This window comes from Adiantum capillus-veneris, chromosome 27 (assembly GCF_014529385.1).
Source record: "Adiantum capillus-veneris isolate H3 chromosome 27, ASM1452938v2, whole genome shotgun sequence".
Classification (NCBI taxonomy): Eukaryota; Viridiplantae; Streptophyta; class Polypodiopsida; order Polypodiales; family Pteridaceae; genus Adiantum; species Adiantum capillus-veneris.
This window is the reverse complement of record NC_140957.1, coordinates 112,574,422-112,601,404: the sequence shown is the minus strand read 5'-3', so window position 1 is coordinate 112,601,404 and position 26,983 is coordinate 112,574,422. Positions and strand designations below refer to the sequence as shown.

General features: G+C 39.6%; 1 protein-coding gene across 1 annotated transcript; it reads right to left on the bottom strand.

Annotated features, from left to right (window-relative positions):
- Positions 1 to 23,627: 23,627 nt before the first annotated feature.
- LOC147422586 (pentatricopeptide repeat-containing protein At2g13600-like) lies at positions 23,628 to 26,574 on the bottom strand. The gene has a single exon (XM_086502800.1). The coding sequence runs from the start codon at positions 26,388 to 26,390 to the stop codon at positions 24,768 to 24,770; it is 1,623 nt and encodes a 540-aa protein (XP_086358926.1). The 5' UTR covers positions 26,391 to 26,574; the 3' UTR covers positions 23,628 to 24,767.
- Positions 26,575 to 26,983: the final 409 nt, after the last annotated feature.

Sequence of the window (26,983 nt, the reverse complement as noted above, 5' to 3'; positions counted from 1 at the left end):
GCAGCCTTTTGGCAGAGGCTGTGGGACTCCAGACAGCCGAGGCGCGTCACTTTGTTTCAGTGGCTGGTTGCACACAGAGCCACAGCAGTAGGGAGCTGGCTTGTACATAGTGGTCTCTCGGCCTCATGTGCAGCCTGTGACCAGTTGGTGGAGAGTCAGCGGCATTGTCTTTGGGACTGTCCCTCGGCTTAGCAGGTGTGGCTACAAGTTCTTCGGCTGATGCCTGCCCTCTCCACGGCTCGACAATACACTTGGGGGGCAGCGGCTTGGTCCACCCTCACGGGCCCGTCACTCCAGTTTGAGCTATCTTCCACCAGCAGGATGATAGCGATGCAGGGGGGGCGACCTACACTCTAGCCTGCTACAGAGCTTACTCCACAGGAGTGGTGCAGTGAGAGAGATGAGTGTTGGGAGCTCATCTGTGGCCTGACTCTTTGGTTCATCTGGCGGGCCCGCTGTTTTCGCATCTTTGAGGCTCGCCCTGTACCACCAGCAGAGACTGTTCGTGACTTTTGGCTAGAGCTGATCCATACTCTCAGAGGAAAGCTTGAGGGACTACAGGGTAGCTCCGACCGCATGCGAGAGTGCCGCGAGGCTTTCCTTGGACTCTGGCGCCCTGGGCCTTTCTTCACTATAGTCCAGGGGGTGCTCAGATGGCACTACTGTCCACCTGTGTGGCTCTTTCCTCCTCCCATTTCTTGATTTAGCTTCATAGTACATATGCTGCTTTTTTTCACTGGGAGAGTCTCCCCATCATTCTTGTTGTAGCCCTCTCTTGGAGAGGTGGATGTAGCCCTACGGGCAGTTCTCATTAACTAATAGAAGGATCTTTTTCTCAAAAAAAAAAAAATTTACATGGGAAAAGGAGCAGGAGGAATGTTTCCTCAAACTAAAACAAAATCTCACATCAGCCCCTGTACTCAAACTCCCCGACTTCACTCAAGATTTTGAAGTAGTAACCGATGCCAGCGGACTTGCTATAGGAGGAGTTTTAAACCAAGAAGGCAGGCCAGTCGCCTTCACTTCTCAAAAATCATGAATCCAAGCTGAATTATCCAACTCATGATCTGGAACTCGTAGCCATCATCCATGCTATCAAGCTCTGGAGGCACTATCTTCTAGGGGGGAAGTTTCAGTTAATCACTGATCATCAAAGTCTGGAGTGGATTTTTTCTCAAGCAGCACTCAACATGAGGCAACGTAGATGGATAGAACTCTTACAAGAGTATGATTTTGATATAAAGTATAAACCGGATAAGGAGAATGTGGTTGCTGATGCCCTTAGCCGCAAGGTTTTTCTTGAGGCCATTTCCACAGTCAACAATGCAATTCTAGACAAGGTTAAGGAAGCCTCCTTGGAAGATGAGGTTTATCAAAAATTCCTACAAGTTATCAATCAAATGGACCTAAAGGAGAAAGAGAAGGACAGAATCAAGGATTATTTACTTGAAGATGGGCTTCTCTACTACAAGCATCGACTTTACATTCCTAAGAGCCCAACCTTGAAGGAGTTAATCCTTTATGAAGGGCACAATGCTCCAGTCGCCGCCCATCCTGGCTATGCAAAGACCCTTAATGCCATGAGGAAAAGCTATTTTTGGCGAGGTATGAAAGAAGATATACTTCGCTACATCAAACAATGCCTTTCCTGTCAAAGGATTAAGACTGAACGGATAATGATACCAGGGAAACTTCAACCTCTTGACATTCCTCAAATGAAGTGGGAACTCATTAGCATGGACTTCGTAACAGGTCTTCCTACCATTCAAGGAGGTTACGACTCCATTATGGTGGTAGTGGACATGCTAACCAAGGTGTCTCACTTGATGTCTGTAAAAACAACTTACACTACATAAAATATATACCATCTATTTGTCAAAGAGATCTTTAGATTACACGGACTTCCAAAAAGAATAGTCAGTGACAGAGATCCAATATTTACCTCAAAATTTTGGAAGGTTTTATTTGAAGCCTTAGGTACCTAGCTATGTTTCAGTATAGCTTATCACCCACAGACTGACGGTCAGACAGAAAGAGTGAATCAAGTTATTGAAGACATCCTTAGAGCTTACTGCAGTAGAGAACCATGGAAATGGATACAATTTCTTTCTTTGGTAGAATTCGCCTATAATTCCTCATTCCATAAAAGCATTGGGATGTCACCTTTTAATGCACTTTATGGGGATGAATGTATATCACCCCTACATTTTTCTGACCCCACTACAAGAGTAGAAGCTTCAAAACAAATGTTGAAAGAGATGGATACACAAACTAAGGCCATACGATAGGACATTCAAGCAGCTAAGGAATGCCAAAAACATTATGCTGATAAAAAGCGGTTTGATCGACTCTTCAAACAAGGGGATAAAGTATTCTTTCGGGTTCGGCCAAAGAGAAGCAATATATACTTGGGAAAATTCAAAAAACTTAGCTCCAAATATTGTGGACCTTATGAAGTAATAAAGGTAATCAATGATCAAGCTTACAAACTAAAGTTATCGGAACACCTCAAGGTCCATAATGTATTCCATATTAGTCTTCTAAAACCTTATATTTCAAATCCCAATCACACATTAGACGACGAACAGATTGTGATGCAGAAGCAAGGAATTCTTGAACTCCAACTAGATTGTATTCTCGACACTAGGGAAAGAAGTCTGCGAAACAAAGTGATCAGAGAGCATTTAGTAAAATGGATGGACTACCCCACTGAAGACGCCGCATGGGAGGACGAAGTATCACTTCTCAAGACGAGGACATCTCAATTCCTTAAGTTGGGGTGATTGTAAGGTGTCCGGTTTTAGAAACCTTAGAATTTGTACAAACCATAATCAAATTAATCAGATTGTTAAGAAAACAATGCAGAATTATCCAATTGTGGTAAATATTGGTATTTTTGGAACCGCAATCATGAATTTACTATGGTTAGGAATTTTCAGAATTGAATTCCGATAAAAACTGGCAAAGTTACGAGCCCTGGAAGGTTACACTGTGAGTTAACTTAATTGAATAAAATTGTAAGGTTTTAGTAATCGTTCCTGCAAAAGACTTTTATCCTAATTAAGGTCCTAGATATTTTTAGATAATTGCAGATAATTCCAAAATTAGTCATTAAAAGCCAATAAAATAGCAGAAAATCGATTCTGTGGATCTGGGGGGCTGTGTGGGGCAGTGATGAACTAGTTCAGGCCATCTTTAGCAATAGATGGCGCTAGGGAGAGGTTGGGGGTTTGCTTGAGGTCCAAGAAACTGCCAGAATCAGCCCTAGGTGCCCTAAAAACCTATAAATAGCCCCCCCCCCCCCTCTTCACAAAAAAATTCAGACTCGGAGTCCTGGCCATTTCTCTCTCACCTAGAGAGAACTCTACTAAAAAATCACTAGAGAGTAAAAACTCTAGTTGATTAATCCACGGTAATTAGTTTAATACTTTTTAATTAGAAAAATTATGCTAATTTACTTATATTTTCTTAATTAATCCAATTAATTAAGAAGATTAAACTTACTTACACTCTAAATTACTCTCTTAATTCTTAATTCTCTGTTGATTACTTAGATTAAGATTAGGGATATTAATCTAATTAATTATTAGGTCACATTAGGAATGAAATTAATCTTTTTAATCATTAATTAATGGTAATTATACTAATTAAATTTAGATTAATATAAGATAATTATCAAAGCTGTATTAAACTATCAAGATACTAGGAAAATTATCTCTTAATTTTTTGATTAGTTTTTGTAATTAATTAAGCAGAATTGAGTTGTTTTTAATCAAAAAATTGATGGAGAATCTATTTAATTAGCTAAAAAATTCTTAAGTTAATTATCTCAGTTAGAAAATACTGTTAGAAATAGAGGTTAAATTACTCATTAATAGATAATTAATCTAAGTATTTAATTAAGCTAAAATTATATATTTTTAGCCAAAAGTGAAAGGGGGAATTAGTAAAATATGTTAGATAATTTTGTGCTATTTATCAGAGTTAGTTTACATGATAATAAAGTCGTGATAATTAGCTTAGCTATAGAAAGTTAATTTAGCTAATTATCTTAGGTAGAAAACCCTGTTTTTGAGGGTAAATTAAAGGAAGAAATTAGAAAAACATGTTAGATAATTATGTGCTATTTATCAGAGTTGGTTTACATGTTTTTAAAACCTTGATAGTTAGATTCTCTAAAGAAAGTTAATTGAGGTAATTATCTTAGGCATAAAACCCTAATTTTGAGGATAAATTAAAAAGGGAAATTAGAAAAACATGTTAGATAATTATGTGCTATTTATTAGAGTTAGCTTACATGTTAATAAAGTTGTGATAATTAGATTAGATACAGAAAGCTAATTTAGCTAATTATCTTAGGTAGAAAACCCTGTTTTTGAGGATAAATTAAAGTGGGAAATTAGAAAAACATGTTAGATAAATATGTGCTATTTATCAAAGTTATTTTACATATTAATGAAGTTGTGATAGTTAGCTTAGATACAAAAAGTTAATTTAGAAAAATATTTTTACTAAATTTGTTTAATTTTATCTATAAATTGAGAAGGAAAATTAGCAAATAAATTTATAAGTTAACAAGATAATTATTAGGGATATAATATAATAAAACCAACCTAAGGTAAAAATCCCACAATCAAATAAATAATCCATAAATTACTAAATCCAAAGTAGGGTATCTTGGAGCAGAAATTAAATAAGGAATTTAGTAAGATAGCTCCGATAATTATGAGATAATTATGGGAGGTAAATAACACTACTAGGAAGCTAAGAAAAAAATATCTCAGCCAGATATATATTTATCAAAGATACCTATTTACTCCAAAAATCCCTATTTTTGGATAAAAGGAATAAAAGGGATTATTCATATAATTCTCTAATCAATTGAGTATCATTTTATAAAGGCTACCACTATGGCCCCGAGAAGGAGTCGAGGGAATCCTCTATCCGATGAAGAAGATACCACCCACAAACGGACCATAGAATCCCATGATCATGAGGCCGGGCCTAGTTATAGGCCTACGGAGGAGAGTCTCCAGGCACCGATGCAGCAACAGATGGCTGACCAGTCTCAGGTGGAGTTTCCATTTATTCACTTAAGCCTTTAAATAGTTTAAAGTTCTTTTATAAGTTAACATTGCATACGCAAGAATAGGAATGAATAACGGGCCGAAAACGGAAGGTAACTAATGCTAATGCTTCTCCCTTACTTAAAGCAGCCCCCCCTTTATACACACTGTCACCCCACCCGTGATCTTGCACCCTTATGACCTGGATTTTGCCTACACCTAGCTCACCTTAACTCCTCTTAACTTCTGTCCTTGTACCTCGGTACTTAGCCTTCAATTCCACTCTTTCCAAAAAAAGTTGTTCCTAAAGAAAAATGCTTCCCCTCAAAAGAGAATCTTACCAATCACCCTTTATAAAACCTTTACCTCCTCCTCCTGCCTTACAAACACAATTCACCAACACCACCACTGATGAGCTCCTAAGAGTGAAACGCGTTTGGTGGTCCTCTCCCTATTTGTAACACTCTATTTTTGATTACCCGCTATTTTAGAACCCATCATTTTGCTAATCTTAAGGAGTAGATTCGCACACTTGAGTACTTGTTATTCTTTTTGAAAATACTCTCCCTATTGTTAACACTCCATTTTTGATTACCCGCTATTTTGGAACACATCATTTTGCTAATCTTAAGGAGTCGATTTGCATGCTTGAGTACTTGTTATTCTTTTTGTAAATTTCATCTCATTTGGACACATACTTTTGCAATTAAAGAGAATTTTGGCAATAGAAGAATGAAAAGCTGAAAAAGAGGTGATTTTGAGCAATTTTGACATCCAAAATTTGATGTAATCACATATTTTTGTTGTATGCATCAAGGAGTACCTTGGGTAGAAATATATGTGAAATTCGAGCCAAAAGACTTTATACGCATAAAGTCTCATAGGTTAGATTTGGCCGGTTAAAACAGACACTTGAGTATACCTCAGTGTCCTAGAGCATAAAAGAAGTCCCTAACCAAAATTTCATAGAATTTAGAGCTCATTTGGGCTTGCAAAGAGCAAAAGATAGAAAACTGCAGATTCAGGCTTCTATTGGTCTTAACTTGCTTAAAAAATGTCCAAATTGGATTCTGAAACTTGCTTAGAGTTGCTTGAGTGATAAGGAATCAGTGGAACAAAAGTCACCTCATTCTGCCACAAAAGACTTTATACGCGTATAATGTCTGAAGTGTCAAAATAAAGGTTAAATTCACAAACTGAAACTTGCAGTGGGTAGAGGACATCAAGGAGAGCTCACATACCAAATTTTGTCAAATTTTGAGCACATAGACTTTATACGCGTATGATGTCTCAAGTGCCAAAGTAGAGTTCAAAAGTTACATCTGAGCTCACAAAAGTGTTTGCTAGCATAAAGTAAGCCTAGTGACCAAGTTTCAACAAATTTGGGTCACATTTGGTCAAGATACAAGCAAAAACTCCTTGATCATGAAATTGTTTTGAGTGTTGCTTTAAGTGCAGTTCACAAAAACTGCTCTAACTTTTGGTAGACAACTCCAAATTGATCCAGGTATAGTCAGGTATAGCCCCCTCTTACTCAACCCTAACCTCCTCTACTTCAAGCGTTATGTGGATGATGCTTTTGGGCTATGGAATGGATCCCTCAATTCCCTAACCCACCTCTTAAACTCATACGGTGAACCTCTTCGAGAGCACATGAAAATCTCAAGTACCATCTCCCATACCCATGCTATTATCCTGGACATTAAATTCTTTAAAGGTGCTCGCTTCACTTCATCGAGTCACTTGTACTCCCACTGCTATCAAAAACCCTTAAATGCCTACAACTACATCCTTTGGATCTCCTGGCACCCCACACATCAAAAAGTTGCCTTCATCATCTCTGAGCTCAATAGGTATATTATTTGGGAATCGTCCTTGAAGGATACCTCCACCTCCACAACGTTTTCTACTTTTGCCTTCGGGCTAAGGGCTATCCATCTAGTTTCCTCCTTAAAGTTTTCAACAAAGTCTCTTACCTCAACCGCACCTCACTCCTCTACCCTCGCACAAAAAAATTCACCCACTTTGTTGGACTTTGGGACCCAACATCGACAGCTTTTTGGTACATAGCTTACATCCCCCTTGATTTGACTTTTTGCAAACGTAAGTTTTCTCTTTATGCCTCCCACACCTCCCCAACCCCCTCGCCTATTGATTCTTTTTTCTTAAAAAGATGTTCAATTCTATTTTTACCTCCATTGTTACCTCTTGCACCTCACCTTCTAGAGCTCAAACTAGACGCGTGAACACCACTACCATGCCTCTCTCTCCTCATAATATCTTTAGGTTTCTTTTCCTAATGGAGTTTTTATCCATGTAGATTTTAGCTCTGCAAGTTTTTTACACGCTAGTCTCAACCCACTTCCCTTTTTAACCTTGCCTTTCTTTTCATATTAATGCTTCTTCCTTACTTAACACTAGAATGGTAACATGACACTTTTATGTCCTTGGACACTTTTGTGTCCTGTTAAGTGACCATTTTCCTTGAATTATTTGAAGAGTATGAAAATGAATTTCTAGGTGCTATATATCCACAAAGTTGTCTTGTGAGCTGAAAAAAACTTGACATTTTTTTTTGGAGTATCGATCTCACCATTAACCTTACTCTTGCACAACATTTTTGAGCCTAAACTGTGTGAAAAAACGAATGCTGTTTTTGCCTTTTTTTCAATTCTTGGTAACTATACCACTCTAAACTTCATGTTTGTGAGGTTTAGCTGGCTAGAGGTTAGGCCTTCATAGTTCTCATTATGTTTTGATGCTTGTAGGGAGAGCTAAGGCCTACAACTACATCCCTTGGATCTCATGGCACCCCACACATCAAAAAGTTACCTTCATCATATCTGAGCTCAATGGGTATATTATTCGGGGATCGTCCTTGAAGGAATAGCTCCACCTCCGCAAGGTTTTCTACTTTCGCCTTCGGGCTAAGGGCTACCCATCTAGTTTCCTCCTTAAAGTTTTCAACAAAGTCTCTTACCTCAATTGCACCTCACTCCTCCTACCCTCGCACAAAAAAACAAAAAATTCACCCACTGTGCTCAAAATCCCCTTCACACCCACCACTAGAAAAATGCTACCCTCTCAATGTATTAGCAATCACATTTATAAAGCTTGCCAACTCGATGCCAACCTCTTTCGCCTCCCTAGACCAACCATTTGTTGGACTTTGGGACCCAACATGGACAGCCTTTTGGTACATAGATTACACCCCCCTTGATTTGACTTTTTGCAAACGCAAGTTTTCTCTTTATGCCTCCCACACCTCCCCAACCCCCTCGCCTACTGATTCTTTTTTCTTAAAAAAATATTCAGTTTTATTTTTACCCGTATTGTTACCTCTTGCACCTCATCATCTAGAGCAGCTGAAAGTAGACGCGTGAACACCACTACCATGCCTCTCTCCCCTCATAATACCTTTAGATTTTTTTCCCTCATGGAGTTTTTATCCATGTAGTTTTTACCTCTGCAAGTTTTTTACAAGCTAGTCTCAACCCACTTCCCTTTATAACCTTGCCTTTCTTTTCATACTAATGCTTCTCCCTTACTTAAAGCAGCCCCCCCTTATACACACTGCCACCCCACCCTTGATTTTGTACCGTTATAATTGTACTCTTGCACCTTAATTTTGCCTACACCTAACTCACCTTAACTCCTCTCCTTGTACCTTGGTACTTAGCCTTCAATTCCACTCTTTCCAAAAAAGTTGTTCCCAAAGAAAAATGCTCCCCTCAAAAGAGATCTTACCAAGCACCCTTTATAAAACCTCTACCTCCTCCTCCTCCCTTACAAACACAATTTACCAACACCACCACTGATGCACTCGTAAGAGCGAAACGCGTTTGGTGGTACTCTCCCTATTTGTAACACTCCATTTTTTATTACCAGATATTTTGGAACTCATCATTTTGCTAATCTTAAGGAGTTGATTCGCACATTTGAGTACTTATTATTCTTTTTGAAAATACTCTCCCTATTTGTAACACTCCATTTTTGTTACTCTTTTTGAAAATACTCTCCCTATTTGTAACACTCCATTTTTGATTACCCGCTATTTTGGAACCCATCATTTTGCTAATCTTACAGAGTTGATTCGCACGCTTGAGTACTTGTTTTTTTTTGTTGAAAATTTCATCTCATTTGGACACATAGCAAACGCAAGTTTTCTGTTTATGCCTTGCACACCACCCCACACCCCTCGCCTATTGATTCTTTTTTCTTTAAAAAAATTTCTATTCTATTTTTACTTCCACTGTTACCTCTTGCACCTCACCTTCTAGAGCTCAAACTAGATGCGTGAACACCACTACCATGCCTCTCTCCCCTCATAATACCTTTAGATTTTTTTCCCTCGTGGAGTTTTTATCCATGTAGTTTTTACTTCTCTAGGTTTTTTGATAGGCTAGTCTCAACTCACTTCCCTTTCTAACCTTGCCTTTCTTTTCATTCTAGTGCTTCTCCCTTACTTAAAGCAGCCCCCCTTATACACACTACCACCCCACCCTTGATTTTGCACCCTTATAATTGTACTCTTGGACCTTGATTTTGCCTACACCTAACTCACCTTAAATCCTCTTAACTTCTCTCCTGTGCCTCGGTACTTAGCCTTCAATTCCACTCTTTCCAAAAAAAATTGTTCCCAAAGCAAAATGCTGCCCCTCAAAAGAGAATCTTACCAAGCACCCTTTATAAAACCTCTTCCTCCTCCTCCTCCCTTACAAACACAATTCACCAACACCACCACTGATGAGCTCTTAAGAGAGAAACGCGTTTGGTGGTACTCTCCCTATTTGTAACACTCTATTTTTGATTACCCGCTATTTTGGAACTCATCATTTTGCTAATCTTAAGGACTCAATTCGCACGCTTGAGTACTTGTTATTCTTTTTGAAAATACTCTCCCTATTTGTAACACTCCATTTTTGTTACTCTTTTTGAAAATACTCTCCCTATTTGTAACACTCCATTTTTTGATTACCCGCTATTTCGGAACCCATCATTTTGCTCGATTCGTACGCTTGAGTACTTGTTATTCTTTTTGAAAATATTCAGCTCATTTGGACACATAGTGAACCCAAGTTTTCTCTTTATGCCTTGCACACCACCCCAACCCCCTTGCCTTCTTTTTTCTTAAAAAACTTTTCAGTTCTATTTTTACCTCCATTGTTACCTCTTGCACCTCACCTTCTAGAGTTCAAACTAGACACGTGAATGCATCTACCATGCCTCTCTCCCCTCATAATACCTTTAGATTTTTTTCCCTCATGGAGTTTTTATCCATGTAGTTTTTACTTCTTCAAGTTTTTTATAGGCTAGTCTCACTCCACTTCCCTTTTTAACCTTGCCTTTCTTTTCATACTAATGCTTCTCCTTTACTTAAAGCAGGCACCCCTTATACACACTGCCACCCCACCCTTGATTTTGCACCCTTATAAATGTACTTTTGGACTTGATTTTGCCTACACCTAACTCACCTTAACTCCTCTCCTTGTACTCGATACTTAGCATTCAATTCCACTCTTTCCAAAAAAAGTTGTTCCCAAAGAAAAATGATGCCCCTCAAAAGAGAATCTTTCCAAGCACCCTTTATAAAACCTCTACCTCCTCCTCCTCCCTTACAAACACAATTCACCAACACCACCATTGATGAGCTCCTAAGAGCGAAACGCATCTGGCGGTACTCTCCCTATTTGTAACACTCTATTTTTGATTACCCGCTATTTTGAAACCCATCATTTTGCTAATCTTAAGGAGTCGATTTGCATGCTTGAGTACTTGTTATTCTTTTTGAAAATACTCTCCCTATTTTTAACACTCCATTTTTGATTACCCACTATTTTTGAAAACATCATTTTGCTAATCTTAAGGAGTCGATTCGCACTCTTGAGTACTTGTTATTTTTTTTGAAAATTTCATCTCATTTGGACACATACTTTTGCAATTAAAGAGAATTTTACAGATACAAGACTGAAAAGGTGAAAAAGAGGTGATTTTGAGCAATTTTGACAGCCAAAATTTGATGTAATCACATATTCTTGTTGTATGCATCAAGGAGTACCTTGGGTAGAAATATCTGTGAAATCTGAGCCAAAAGACTTTATACTCGTATAAAGTCTCATTGGATAGATTTGGCCGGTTAAAACAGACATTTGAGTATACCTCAGTGTCCTAGAGCATAAAAGAAGTCCCTAACCAAAAGTTCATAGAATTTAGAGCTCATTTGGGGTTGCAAAGAGCAAAAGACAGAAAAATGCAGATTCAGGCTTCTATTGATCTTAACTTGCTCAGAAAATGTCCAAATTGAATTGTGAAACTTGCTGAGAGTTGCTTGAGTGATAAGGAAATAGTGGAACAAAAGTCACCTAATTCTGCTACAAAAGACTTTATACGCGTATAATGTTTCAAGTGTCAAAATAAAGGTTAAATTCACAAACTGAAACTTGTAGTGGGGTAGAGGACATCAAGGAGAGCTCACATACCAAATTTTGTCAAATTTTGAGCACATAGACTTTATACGCGTATGATGTCTCAAGTGCCAAAGTAGAGGTCAAAAGTTACATCTGAGCTCACATAAGTGTTTTCCAGCATAAAGTAAGCCTAGTGACCAAGTTCCAACAAATTTGGGTCACATTTGGTTAAGATACAAGCAAAAACTCCTTGATCCTCAAACTGTTTTGAGTGTTGTTTTAAGTGCAGCTCACCAAAACTGCTCTAACTTTTGGTAGACAACTCCAAATTGAGAGAGATATAGTCAGGGATAGCCCCCTCTTACTCAACCCTAACCTCTCCTCTACTTCAAGCGTTATGTGGATGATGCTTTTGGACTATAGAATGGACCCCTCAATTCCCTTACCCACATCTTAAACTCATACGGTGAACCTCTTCGAGAGCACATTAAAATCTCAAGTGCCATCTCCCATACCCATGCTATTATCCTAGACATTGAATTCTTTAAAGGTGCCTGCTTCACTTCATCGAGTCACTTGGACTCCCACCGCTATCAAAAACCCTTAAATGCCTACAACTACATCCCTTGGATCTCATGGCACCCCACACACCAAAAAGTTACCTTCATCATCTCTGAGCTCAATAGGTATATTATTCGGGAATCATCCTTGAAGGGATACCTCCACCTCCGCAACCTGAATTTAGACCCGAATTTTTCCAGGTTTCCTAAATCCAAAATTTTAGGGTACCCAGAACTCGTTCCAAGAGACCAAAAGAGTCACAAATTCTTGACTTCTGAGAGACTTGATAAAGGGCAAAGGTGCTTATTAAGGACTATCAAAGTAGAGAGTGGGCCTGACATCAAGAAAGCTAAGATCATTAGGATGGAAACCCAATCTACCAATCCTTTTGTAGATATGACCAGAGGTATGGCAAGCCAAGCTAGAAGTGCTGAAATGTCAATCTATCCACATTTTGACACAAGCACACACAATGCACTAGAAAGAGGTGGATATTTGGCAATGAAGGACCATGAATACCTCCACCAAGCATGAGAATTCCAAAAAGGGAGCCACCCGGATTCCCTTCTAGAGCAATAACGAGAGATGAAATGATCACAGAGATGACAGACATGCCTCCTCAAGTGAATTTGCGTAATGGACCATGGTTGTACCCAGATGCAACCATAGAACATCACTCATATAGAGGTGGAATTACGGTCACAACAGGACCATATGTACCATCACCGCCCCCTATAACTTATTCCTATCCAAATCAGAGCAGAACCATGAGAAGATATGATACTTAGAGTCAGAGTGACACATCTTCTCAAACGAATGATTCATCAAGAATCCAACCCACATTAAAGCCAGAGGTATCTAGTGAGCAAATGAAGCTTATAGAAGGATTGGCTCAGAGACTTGCTCCTCTAGTCAAATCTGACCTCCAAGAATCTCTATGATGCAAGATTGAGAGAAAATGGAAAAACCATACGAGAGAAGAGTGTTACTATGGCATAGAAATGCCAGGGACATGTATGTACAACCTGTTCCAGTAGCACCTCCTCCACCTAGATACGCTATGGGAAATGAGCCAAGACCAGTAGGATTTTTAAGACCATCTACTGCCACCAAATGCAACCAATTATAACAACCAAAGCGGGTACTTTCCTTCGAAGCGACAGAAGATGAGAGAAACACATGAAATGGTGAGGCCTATACAACCTCCACCTCCTGCGTTTCGACTTGAAGAAAGAAGGTATGAGATGGACGAAAGGACATTGTGGTTCATTGCGAATAGAGGCGTAGCAAGATCAAAGCTTGTTTATAGCCAAGAGGAATTTGAAGAAGAAGCTCCTCAGCCAGAGATAGAGTGTCACAAAAGCCGTGACAACCACTTGGTCACACAATGTCCTCAAACACAGATTACCCAAGTGAATGCCTATTGTCTTGACTGTGGTGTCATTCACTTGATCCCCGACTGTCCAAAAAACCCTAACTGAGTCAAAAAGATCACAACAAATGGCTCAAGAATTGCTCAACTACCAGGTAGCTCAGAAAATGAAAACATCGTACCAGCTCAAGTAGTTACGAGAGCGCAAGCTCAAAAGGAAGCTGTTGAGAAACCAGAGACAGAGAAAACAGAAATTGACGTGAGTCTAGAGACGGGTGAACCAAACACCGACGCACCTAGTCAAAAAACCAAGAGCAAACGGAATAGCTAGAAAGCTAGAAATGCTAGGATGAGAGCACGTAGGGAACGAGAGCAAAAATCCCTAGCTGAGAAGCTTTTCCAAGCTGAGGTGAAGATAAGACAACATGAGGAAATGGTTGCACCTTATCTTACAAAAATATCTCAACCTCCAAAAGAACCATCAACGGAAAGTGAGCCAAAAAGTGCTAGTTCAGGAGGTCAATGTTGGTCGAGAAGGTTAATGAACATTTAGACGCCCTCCTAGAAGCGTATGAAACACGGCTCAAAAACAACCAAACCCAAGAATAGAGATGGATGACATATCCGTATGTAGAACTAGAAAACAATAGGCTTGAAATGTGCAAGAAAATTATTCAAAAAGCCGAAGCCTTACTAGAACTATAAGTTGGAAAACCTGAGGGTGTCATCCCTGTCTCGCCTACACTAGTAATCCCAGCAAACCAAGAACGAAAAGAGCTAGATTTCAGTCACGAGCACGGACCAAAGCTCAAGTACCCCACATTAGAGCCCAGGATAGTGTTGAATACCACAGATAACTCTTTCGAGGGATTTCACATAGCTATACCTGAGATTGTAAAGAAATAGATGGTCTTGACGAATTGTGGAAACAAGTCAGAGAGGCTAATGAAGCAAGTGGGCTAAGCAGAGGAGTAAACCGAACAAGTGATGGAAGAGGAGTGTCTCTTCCACCAATAGAGGGATTTAAGGTTGGATCTCAAATGAATCTAGAAATGGAATCATATGGGGGAGACAAAGGATCTGTACAGTCTATGGACAGTCAACCCCATTCGCTAAGAACACTACCGTTTTATACGGGAGGGTATGAGGCCAAGTCATAGGTTGTTGTAGTCCCATCACAAAGACTATCTCTGAACAAGGTCATATATTCAAAAGGGCTGATAGATATTCTATCTACCCCAGTGAACTGTACGAAAACGTTAGCCGAGTTTCTCAGAATACAACCAAACATGTGGACTATTGTGGAAAAATTCCTAGAGAAATTTGGTGTTAAAAACCAATGACTCAAATAGAGGAAGGGATCAAAGAGCTAGAAATGCCTCAGCTAAACACCAAACCAGTGCCATTAAACAAGGTCGGAGAGTATTATGAAGGAGAAAATGGGAACACCACTCTTCCCGTGGAATTCCAAGGTGTAAAAACCATGGCAATCCTTGACAACAGAGCCGGTGTTTCCATCGCAACAAAAGAACTCTGGAAAAAATGGGAAAAACTAGCAGTGAGGGCTACAAGGATGAAACTACAACTTGCAGATGGACACATGGAAAGGCCCATTGGACTGCTAGAAAAAGCAATTGTTACTTCTTGTGGCATTGAATATGAGTAAACCTTTCCTATTGTTGACTTTGGCAAGAAGAACAATTACGACATAATATTGAGAAGACCATTCATGTGACAACTGAAAATGGTCCAAGATTGGGGTTATGACCATATCTACTTGAGACATATGGAAACCACGAAAAGGATAAACTTGAAGGACCATAGTTACAAGGATGTGACGAGAACACCTATGGAGGAGTTTGATTCCGCTACTGTAGCAGGATTAGAACTTCCAGCATGGTTGGGTAAGCCTAAAGAACCGTGGATATGTGGAGCTTCACAGTGTGGAAGCTTAAAGCGAGAGGAAGGCATCCTAGAAAAGGAAATTGAAGATACAGATTAATCACGAAACCCTTTCCTGAGGAAGAATTACAGCCACTTGAATGGGAACACATCTTGGCTACTCTTGATGTGTGCGCTATTCAAGATGTTCCAACAACAAAGTTTTGCAATGAAAATGGATATGATATTGTTCCTTATTTTGCAGTGAGTGTAATCCAGAAAAACGAAGATGTAGAAGAAGACGAGTTCTACGACTCTGTAGAACACTTGGAACTTCAAGAAGATGTAAACATTGGAAACCTGGACGACCCAGCAGGTGACAAAAATGAAACTTTAACTAATGCGTGGTTTTATGATTGTCCAGATCAAAGACCCAGGAAACAATGTCACCACTACAAAAATAAAGTGCATCAAAAGTGGATTCCAAAATTCGTGGTGGAAATGCAACTGCAACATGCATCCTCATCTGTGGCTCCTATACATGAAGCAAATATTTAACCAAGAAGAACACAACCATGTCAACGAGCTAACAATGTGCTAATCAATTGGATAGAAAAGTCATCCCAAAAACAACAATCCAAGAGCAAACAGACAGTAACTTTCTATAACCAGCCAAACCACAAAGGGAAAGTGCTAACATGCAACCTGTGGAGGACAGAAGTGATAGTGATGATTTTTTTATGACATCCCCTATCAACAACTCAAATCATCACCATCACTAGCAGCTTCTATCACAACCAAGGAAGGCCAAAAGAAAAGAACAACAAGTCTGAACGAAAAAGCTTGACAAATCTGGATACCAAAGAGCTAGATTGGCCTAAAGCAGGTATGGATCAAGAAGATGAAGATCCCTGACAAAAAATCGCAATATCCAACCCTAAAAGGAAAGCAGACGGAGCATGCAAGAAGGACTAAGCAAACCCCAAAGTTGCAAGCTTCCATAAATCAGGTTTGGGTTCCAAAGAAGTTGACTCAAGCACAAAGAGGTCAGGAGCTCATTTGGATTCCAAGACAAATAATAGTCAACTCCCAAAGTCTCTACAAGAGCTGAAGCAAAGACCGCTGAAGACTCATACAAAGACAAGGTGGATCCCAAAGAAGTCTCTTCAAACAGAAACGAAGCAGGGACAATATGGGTTCCCAAATGAGCAACATCAACAAAACAACCGGTAATCACAAAGAAGTGGGTCCCAAAGGAAACCAATAACACTACTGTTACTACACCACCGCTTGATTTCTTTCAATTTCTTCTACAGTTACAGTACAGTTAGAAGAGAATCCACTCTAAGGAACAATGCCAAATACAAAAACCAACCACAAGGCTAAACTGGATTCCAAAGAAACATCGAACAGATAAGTAAGCCTTTTTTGAAATACTCTACAACCTTCCATCAAGCAAACGACACAAGAGCTTCAACAAAAATCACATTGCTTAGAATAGGAAGCTTCACCAGCAAATGCCAATAAGAAAATTTCTTATACCCAGATCTTGCACAACATAAATGTTTTCCATGCATTGATTGTGTATGCATAATAGGGCTACATTACAAGGCCTGCATAGGCACATTTTTTGATTGCCTAAGCACACATACCCTTGGCGATACCCTGTCATCAAGGAGGACTCCAAATAGAAGGGGGGGAGGCATTCTAAATGTGAACCTAATATATGAATATTAGAGGGCAATATTTTGAGAGTTGTATTGAATTTTTGCATTTGATTGTGATGATTTTTTGACAAAATTCAGAGTATATGCCCTCGTAGTAGAGTTACAAGAGTAGTACGGGGACAAAAGCCATATATGAGCCCCTTGGGACATTGTACAATGTACACAGCGTTTAGAATTTTATTAAGCTGATTTTGATTTTTGAGCTGAGTTGATTTTTGGTTTTATTTTGTTATTTTTGAGATTTTCAAAAAAGAAAGAGGCAAGAAAAATCCATAATCCAGATGAAGAAAAGACGAACGAGATCCCTGAGCAGTACAAAGCAAAGAAAGTCCAAGAAAATGATGACACTTCACGAAGCATGTCTCAAAAGCCACAAGGTTAGAAGTCAGAGCTCAAAAACAATGTTGATCAACCTTTGACGACAACATGATACAACATGACTAAGAATGGTCATCAAACTCCGTGATAGACTACAAGGACAAGGAATGTGGGTGATGCAACCAAACAAAAGCACCCATCAAGTGTAAAGTTGTCATCAGACATTTCACGCGACGACAAGGCCGTAGACAGGAAGTAGATCTTTATATTGTAAATCTTCTATCTTGTATGTGACTTAGTGAAGCCTAACAAACAAAAGGGACTAAATACTGACAAGAACAAAAGGGGCAAAAATGATAATTCACTCATCTATCATGATAGATGTCTGCAAACGCAACCAAGGATCAAGCCCAATTTTGCTCATCGTCATTGGTCCAACATGTGTTTGGTAGTCAGAAGGTGCCAGAGATACCCATCAGTCTTTCTTGAGTCTGAAATCCAAAAAGTTAGCTTGTATGCCAAATGCAAGTCCAAATCAAGCTAAACTTTATCAGGAGGCTATGCATAGAGAGTACAAGCTAAGGGTTCATTAAAAAAAAAGGTCTAACCCTTAGCAAAAAGCTGCAATTTTTTCAAATCTGAAGCCATGATAGCCATCGACATACCTTGTACATTATGTATATGAATTTTGGGAACAAATCAACATTGATAGCTCAGCGATGATCATCTATCGCAAATTATGTCAGATAAAGTCCTTTTGATGCAAGTTACTAACTTGAGGAATTAACTGGGATTTGTCGGGCTTTAATTAAGTCATGTATCAAGTAGAAGCAGTATAATGGTTTACACAGCACACAAAAGTTAACAGTTGCAAATGCAACTTTGTTCACCTTAATGCAGGAACAAAGGAGTCATCAATAAAGAAGAGAAAACACAAATGGTAGACAAGCCAACCTTTGCAGAGGATCTCAAAAGCTTGTCCTTGATGAGGAAAATTGAATGCTAGACAGGGGTTTTGAACCTCAAGTCAGAAAAACTTATGTCCCAGATTTGGCCTGACAAACATACTTTGCATTGGAGTGCAACTTGGCCTAAAGAAGTTGAGGGTTTAGCCATACAATTTCTATAGAATCCTTACAAAGTTGTCATTGGTCACAAGATTTGAAAGCCAATCATTCAATTCTACAGATTGTAGAAGCTGTTTCTAAAAATAAGAATAACACAAAATTGGCAGATGTTCGTAATCAATTATGATTTTCCTGAATCATGTGAAGGCTATGTACATCGGATTGGACGAATAGGATGAGCTTGTGCAAAGGCTACATCCTATATTTTCTTTACATCAACAAAGTGACAACAAAGACCGCACCGACATCGACAACCAGGTCATGTCAGGGACAACATGATCGCGTAGGGGGGAGTGTTGACGGTTGGGTCAACAACACGACATAACTCAATTTTCGTACTAAAGTCTTATCTTCTGAGAGGTATGAAATGTTGCAGATTATGGATTTGTAATAAGTAGCTAGTCTAGTTGCAGAAGTCGGGGTGCAATGGCACTTTCAAATTGTAAATGCCAAGCCATTTGACCCCTCAAACTCTATTTTTGGTTAACCTAAGGTAGCCTTAGTATATAAGGTACCTAGGTCATTTTGTAAAGAAAACTTTTATCATAATCATAGTTTTAAGTTTCCGTCGACTGTGTGTGAGAGAGGAAGAGAGAGAGCGTGAGCTTCACCTTGGCGCTACTCTGTGATTGCTCATCACATTGTAGATCCGACTGCACCATTGTGCTAGCCTCGGCAAGAGCTACGCATCGACATCAAGCATTCCTCGCGGAAAGGAGCAAACGCACTCACGGATCTACGAGCTCTTTGTGGTCGTAAGTATATCAAACGATGTCTGTTTTCTGCTTGCAAGTAGTCGTTAGATTCGTAGCAACATAAGCTACGCATAGGTACTCATAGATTTTAAATTTGGGCACTTTCACAATTCGGATGTGTCTTTATACGTGTTTTCTGCAGATGGGTTCAGAGCTAGGATTTTGAGTGTAGAGGCTTAGGGGCATGTGTATCCTAGTGAGGGATGGTGTTTCATAAGTTTTGTACGATTCTGGTATGATTTGGTGAGTTTCCTTCCGTTTGTGTGTATGTGGGCTAGGTGGTGTAGTTGAGAGTAGTGAGATTTTAGATTGTGGTTTAGTTGGCCTTCCAGAGTGTTGTATGTGTAGGATGGTCTCAGCCTGACAAGCTAAAGAGATTCCCTCCGTGTGCCTATTGTGTCATCTGTGTCCTCGATTGACATTATTTTGATCTAGGTTGTGTTGCATGACTTTATGGGTGGTGTAATTCGCTCCCGCAATAGCCCTTTCTCCAACTTCCCATATTAGCAAACAAAAACTCTAGATACGTGGTGCTAAGATAGGTTTTGATGAGGAATTCACCTAGAGGTCCTTGGAACTCAAAGGGATATGGTCAGATTGTGCATCTGAGAACCTTTACTATAGATCTTCTTGTGAGGTTCTCTTGCTATCGATACCCTTCAGGTTTGAAGATGTAGATGCATGGTGGATTTCTACTGGCTCAAGAACTTAATCAATGTGGAGACTTCTCCAATAAAATCCTACGAGTAGCAATCTTACATCTTTCCCTTGGGGGCAATGCTTGAGAGTTATGACACCCCTCTTGAAAGATTAAAATGAATCCCATATTGATATGTTCAATCACAAGTATAGCCATGAGATTACAATGCTTGCTATATGATCCCTTTCTTTGTAAGGAGTCTTCGAGCTCAACCACCATAGTTCTTTTCTAACTTTGTCGTAGATCATCATTAGCACCTTCATGTGCAAAATCAAAGTTATCAATGTTCATTCTACTCTCTTAGTTATTGTCAGCCATGTTAATTAAACTTATGTGTTTACTTAGTATATGCTTTGGCAATTCAAAACCTTAGTTGCTACTCCTCTTAGCCTTTGAAAATAGACACTTAAGTATTTACATCCACGGCTCGAATTGGTTAATTATAGAGAGTAGTGGAGTGGGTCTAACATAGCGAAGTTGCTGAGGGATAGCTCATTTTGGACTTTTTATGGCTCAATAATGGTAAAGCCGTAGGCAAGTCTAAAAAGACTCCATTATTAAGACCAAAGCTCCCGAGGTGTACACCATATCCCACATAATGGGCTCAATAAAACCGATAATAGATCCCAGTCCCACTTACCCTAATATAATTAACAACATCAACCATTAATAGGCTACTTAAGGACCTCTCTTCTTAAGCAAGAAAAGAGAAACCAAATGCTCTGATACCAATGTAATGGAAATGACCTATGAACTTTGAGAATAGCGGAATTTAGAGAATTAGAGTGAGCATTTTTGTGAGATTACTTTGAGAACTTGAAGGGTGAATTTAATTGATGGTAGCAACATAAACATAGTACTTAATTAACTTGTCATGAACAATACTTTTGCAAGAGAGAGAGTATTAGAGAACATGACAATAGATGAGGACCGGATTTACTTGGAGCCGGTCCCCCCTCCAAAAGGCGTTTGTATTATAGATTCTCTCATCAGAGAGAGACTTTGTTACAATACAATCTTTGTGTTCCTTGTGAACTTGGTGATGCTATGAATATGGAAAGCTTCACGATACACTTTGCAAAAAGCATTAATTATACCAAGCCTCAATCCCAAGGCCTCAAACACATTCGAAGGTGGAGAGAGCTAGCGGGGAATGAGGGTAGGGAAGGGGAAGAAGAAACATTCCACAGGAGAAAGAAATAGTTCCTCACTTATCATCACTCTTCTTGCTTAGCATAGCATAATAGCATAGTAATGAAGATGAAGAAGATGGCAAGCTTAAGCATTGAAGCATGGTCCTTGGTGGATTTGCATTCCATAGCCAAGAGTGTTGGTGTAGGCTCTCCACTTCTCAACAAACTTGGAGAAGGAGATGAAGCTCTTGCATTTTGCACCCCATACAATGAGAGAATGTGTGTGTGTGTGTGAGAAAGTATACCCCTCCCTCTCATGCTTGGTCCACACCTCTCTCTCTCTCTCTCTCTCTCGTATTATTTTATTATTTCATTTGGACATGTGTCCTCTTTTTCCTCTTTTGAGAGAAAGAACTTAATTATTTATTTTTATGTATCTAAATTCTCATTGGACCCCTTTAAAACCTAACCAATAGCATTCAAGCACATCATGACGGCCACATGTGGAGGATCATTTGAACATGTGTCTTTTATGCTTATTAAGTCATTTGGTTGAATGGAATACTTCAGAGACTTATTCAATCAAGCAAGCATGTGTCTTTTATAATTATCAAGTCATTTGGTTGAATGGAATACTTCAAGGACTTATTCAATCAAGCATGGACGTTCATGCCTCTTGAGAACTTATCTTTGAATTTAACATTTTAAAAACCTTAGTCATTTAAGAATAAAAATCACCTCAAGCTTTGGGCAAGGTTCCCACAACCACTTTAAACATCTTCTCACCTCATGTTTGGGTACGATTCCCACCTCGAGGTTAGCCCTAGCTTGTGTAAGGTCAAAGAAATTTTTAACACTAACTTTTGGAGGTCTTTAATGAAGTTAACCCTAAGGTCTTTTAAGCTCCATTAGGTAGCATTGCTCTTTGACAGACCATCTCTCATTTGGACCCCTTTACCATTTGCCCCGTGTTGAGATAGATCCGTAAGCACATGTCTATATTCTAACCCTTGTTCCCGTTTATTATCCCACATTAAATGATCTTTGTTTAATGTGAGAAAATCATTTAGGTTGGTTAGATATTAGATTTTATGACAGTTCAAGAGGAGACATGATCATGATTCTTTTGATTCATAACAAAATGAAGATGTAGAATCTAATGACATTGCCGATGATCTCCCAGACTTTGCAAAAGATGAAAATGACATCCAAATATTTGTGGATCTTATTGAAGATTAAACCTGCATAACCAAAATGTTGGCACATGCCGGAGGATGTGCGGGTTTAGAGGGGGTAGATGTCATGCTACAACACTTTCATGATGTGAATGATCTCATTTAGCATGGGTTTGGATGCGTCGGACTAAGTGCCATAGAGTACCTGATGTACATATGCTTCTACGCGGTAGCCGTTACATGAACATATCTTATTGGGGAGTTGGAGCTCTGGGTGATGCGTCGTTTATGCTTAATGCTTCTAGAATATGTATAACATGGATTTAGAACATGTCAAGTGTGTTTGGATCATCACAGTGCACATACATCACCTACAAGTTCTATACGGACAAAAATTGCCAAAAATAACAACTGACGACAACATCGTAAAATTGCATGGAAAGTGACCCAAAATGAAATATTGATAAAAGCTGGTGTGTATGTATGATTTTTATATTCTTGCGAATGATCCCACTACTTTAGGGATTGTTTTGATTCCGTCTAGGATTTTCACGTCGAAAATGGTCTTTTTTTTTTTGTTAAAAATGAGCTGAAAATGGCCTAGTTTTGGTCCAACGTGGAAAAGTGACTCAAAAATTGACACATCCGCTGAAAATGCCGTGTGAAAAGGAGATAAGTGAAAAAACCTTCAATTTTGTAATATTGTGCAATTGCTTTCATGGTTGCTCAATCTATGTGTAGTGTAGTCCCGCCTCTTCGCAATCTTGTATCTGAGCTTGTGAGGGAGTGAATTAGGGTTTTCCCTTATCAAAATGGTGTGTGGGTTTCAATTTCGAAGCTCTTAAATCTCTTCAAAATGAGAAAATGGTTGCTGTAAAGGTGGAAGTTCGTATATTCATTTCAATTGTTTGAAGTTATGACTATGTAATTGGACGCGAGGCTACATTATTCCATGAAAGAGATTTTGGTTTTGAATGGAATTTGTGCTTCTCAGAAAATTGAGGTTTCATGGTTGAAAGTTAAGTGTTTTTAATTGCTCTTTTTGAGTAAAATTGGATGTGAATTGGTGATCCTTTCATCACGAACTTGCTTCCAAGACTAAGTAACTTCGAAGCACAATAAGGGAGAAGGTTTATGACTGTTTTGTCACAAACGCTCTTAGAGTTTAGACCATCTTTAAGAATAGTGTTGGTGATTTTTCATAAACGTTTTTTCACAATGTTTGTGATTCTCATTGCGAACTCGGTTATGCACTTTCCCAATAGACTGCACACAACTCGACAATGGTTTCGTGTGGTCACATAGGGCACATTAGGCATCATTGCTTTCAACGTATGAGGCATCCACAACGATGTATGTAAGATACAATGACAATTTTGACACATGTTAGAGCGGTGGCTTCATATGCCAATAGCAATGATCTCACGTTCATCTTTAACATTCCTCTTGCTTACATGTCTTTGAGAGGTGGCACTTCTTCCAATTGGTCGCTAGATGAGTGCAATAGAACATGATACTATTAGATGGATCTCTAAACATGCATCAAACAACTGTGGTTAGCTGAACCATAGGTGTATGAGAATTTGTTGTTATACCCATATGAAAAACTATATTATACTTGGTCAAAATTGACAAGCTAATGAGGTTGATGTCAGCATTATCGATGATTGTAATTTATAAGAGTTTCAATACTTAAGATGTGGAAAATTTCCATATTTCTATGGTGCTATGTGTGCTTACGACGTATACTGAATTTCAGTTTTCTAAGTATAATTATCCGGTCAATGGCCTCCCTTTGGCCATTTGCCTTTTTGAGGAGAGATGGTTTATGTCTCTTCTGGACTCCAGGTGTAGATGACTATAAACATCTGGCTATGTGTACATATGTCTACATCTAGCAATATTATCATGAACATATTCATAGAGCAAAAAGTTCATCCACGATGCAACACCATACACATGAATTCTTGCTTTGTGGTAGTCATGTAGAGCCAATGACTAGGCAACTTCCATAGCCGTCCTCTCTGACCCTTCCTCTTTAAATCCATAAGCTGGAGTATGGCAAGTCGCCACCCAATTGTCCTATATAGCCCTGGAACTGCCAGCTCCCCTTTCACTCTTTGCCTCTGTGGCTCTTTGCTGATAGTACATGGCCCTCACTTGAACACAACAAACCTTGAGGTCTACTCTCTAAACCGAAAGGCTAGAGTATGGCAAATCACCACCCAATCATAATATACATAAGGTTCTCCCATATATAGCCACTGAACTGCCAGCTCCCCCTTGCCTCACCCGAAGACAACAAATGGTTGATTATTGAGAAGGAAAAATGGCCTAACCCAATTATGGGCTGAGACAACCGGGTGTCCCGGGAGAAGAAAGAACAATATGGTCCTGTCTGTTTGCTTTGAGCTCATTGTTTTCTCAACAAGCAAAGCCTATATATTCTACACAGATGGTTGGTATATCGTTAGAACAGGGAGACAAACTCCCAAAGAATGTGTATGAGAGTATACAATTCCTCAAGCTTTATGAGTTAGCTGCATCATTCCCCATTTGCTTGCATTCCCGCAGCTATATTTATGTTGGACATGAGGTCAAAAAGTGCAAGATTACCCTTATCTATTTGCAGTGCTTGTTCAAAGGCCCACTTCCCAATACTCACATCGTGTCGATTCTGACAAGCACGCAATAGGGCACGCCACACTATTGGATAATTCTCCGACGACATTTTCGCAAGAAATGAAACTGCCTTGTCAAGATGCCCTGCACGACCAAAGAGATCGACCATGCAAGTGTAATGCTCTAGAGTTGGCTCAATGCCATATTTGGTGCTCATAGATGCGAAATATATCTGACCCTCCTCTACAAGGCCAGAGTGAGTGCATGCATTGAGAATGCAAGTAAAAGTTAGCACAGTTGGTGAGAGACCAGTGAGCTGCATTTGTTCAAAACAGCTCAAAACACCTTGACAATGCCCCTGGAGGGCATACCCTGCTAGTAGTGTAGTCCAAGATACAACATCATGAGTACATAGCTGATCATGTACTCTTTGTGCCTTAATAAGTGCGCCACATTTGGCATACATATCGAGCAATGCACAACCAAGGACAACATCGTTATGAAGTAAGCCCCGTCCAGAAATTTCTTTATGAATTTGCTCCCCCTTATCATATGCTCCTATGCTGCCACAAGCCTTTAGGACACTGGCGAAAGTCACTACATTCGGAGAGATGCCCTTCTCCTTCATCTCTTTAAAGGATTCGAGAGCTTCCTCTCCTTGACCCTGCTCAACATATCCATTAATAAGTGCGCTCCAAGTGAAAACATCTCCGGCTTGAGAACCTTCAAGCACCTGACGAGCTTTTGCAAGAGCACCAAATTTGGCATACATGTCCACCAAGGCTGAGAGAAGAAACTTATTTTCTCTAAGTAAACCCTTTGCCGCAATCTCATCATGGAACTTTTCACCTTTCTCAACTGCTTTAATGCTGCCGCAAGCCTTCAGAATGCTAATAAAGGTCACAGCATCAGGCGAGAGGCCCTCATGTTGCATCCGCTCGAAGCATCTTAGAGCATCATGGCCAAACCCATGAGAAGCAAATCCAGAGATTAGAGCAGTCCAGCAGAATACATTCCTCTTGGGGAGCCTATCAAGCACTTGTTGTGCTTTCATGAGAGCCCCGCATTTGGCATACATATCCACCAAAGCAGAGCCAAGCACAATATCGCGTCCGAGGAGCCCCTGTTTAGATATGTCATTGTGGACTTGCTCGCCTTGCTTACTTGCGCGCATGCGAGCACATGCCTTCAAGGCACAAGCAAAAGTAACCGTGTTGGGAGAGATGCCCTCGTGCTGCATCCGGTGGTAGCAATCAAGAGCATTCTCACAGTGACACTGTTCGATGAATGCAGCAATAATTGCATTCCAGGAGGAAACATTTTGAACGTGAAGGAGAGCAAGCAATTCATTTGCTTTTAGCAGGGCACCACACCTTGCATACATGCGCACCAGGGCATCACGAGCAAGAAGGCTAGTTTCCAGCAGCCCTTTTTTGAGAAGGTCTGCATGCACTCGTGTGCCTGTGTAGAAATTCTTTGTCTGGGTGCACACCTTCAGCACGCCCACAAAATCTGTGTCCTCCGCGCCAAAGAGCTGCTTTGTCATCTACTAGCACGAAGCTCTGCTCTTGCGTTGGAATCGACGCTTACTAGAAAGCCCATGTCCGGTAACAATGCTGAGGTCGTCTTGACAGGGTTCAGACTGCCATGCTGATGTAATTCTCTTAAAAAATGGTGTTGAAGATCCGGACTTCCCGCGTGACGCACGGCCTCCAACCCTCAGAACAACAAGTGAAAGGGTCACGATGGCTTTCTAAAACAATAAGAAACTGTTAAAATCATTAGGTTGAGTTTAACTGGAATCAATGTCCGGGAAAGGATTGCCTTATCTTCGCCTTGAGCTGGTTGAAAATCAAGACTAGTCGGTTGCAAACCATGGTTAAAAGGGAAGAAAAACTGGTGAAATATGTGAGAAAAAAGTTCAAAAATCATGCAAATTTCAATTTTTTCTACTAGTATTTCTGGTTTGCTTCTTTGCAAGGAGGAAACTCGATCGGCAACCGCTTAATAAAAGAGTCTTTCCCGAACACTAACTGGAATTAAGCTATAGAATGAAAGAAAAGTCAAGTCATGTGAGGCTGTGAAATGAAAGGTGAAATAAAAAGAACTCATTAATATATATATATATATGTGTGTGTG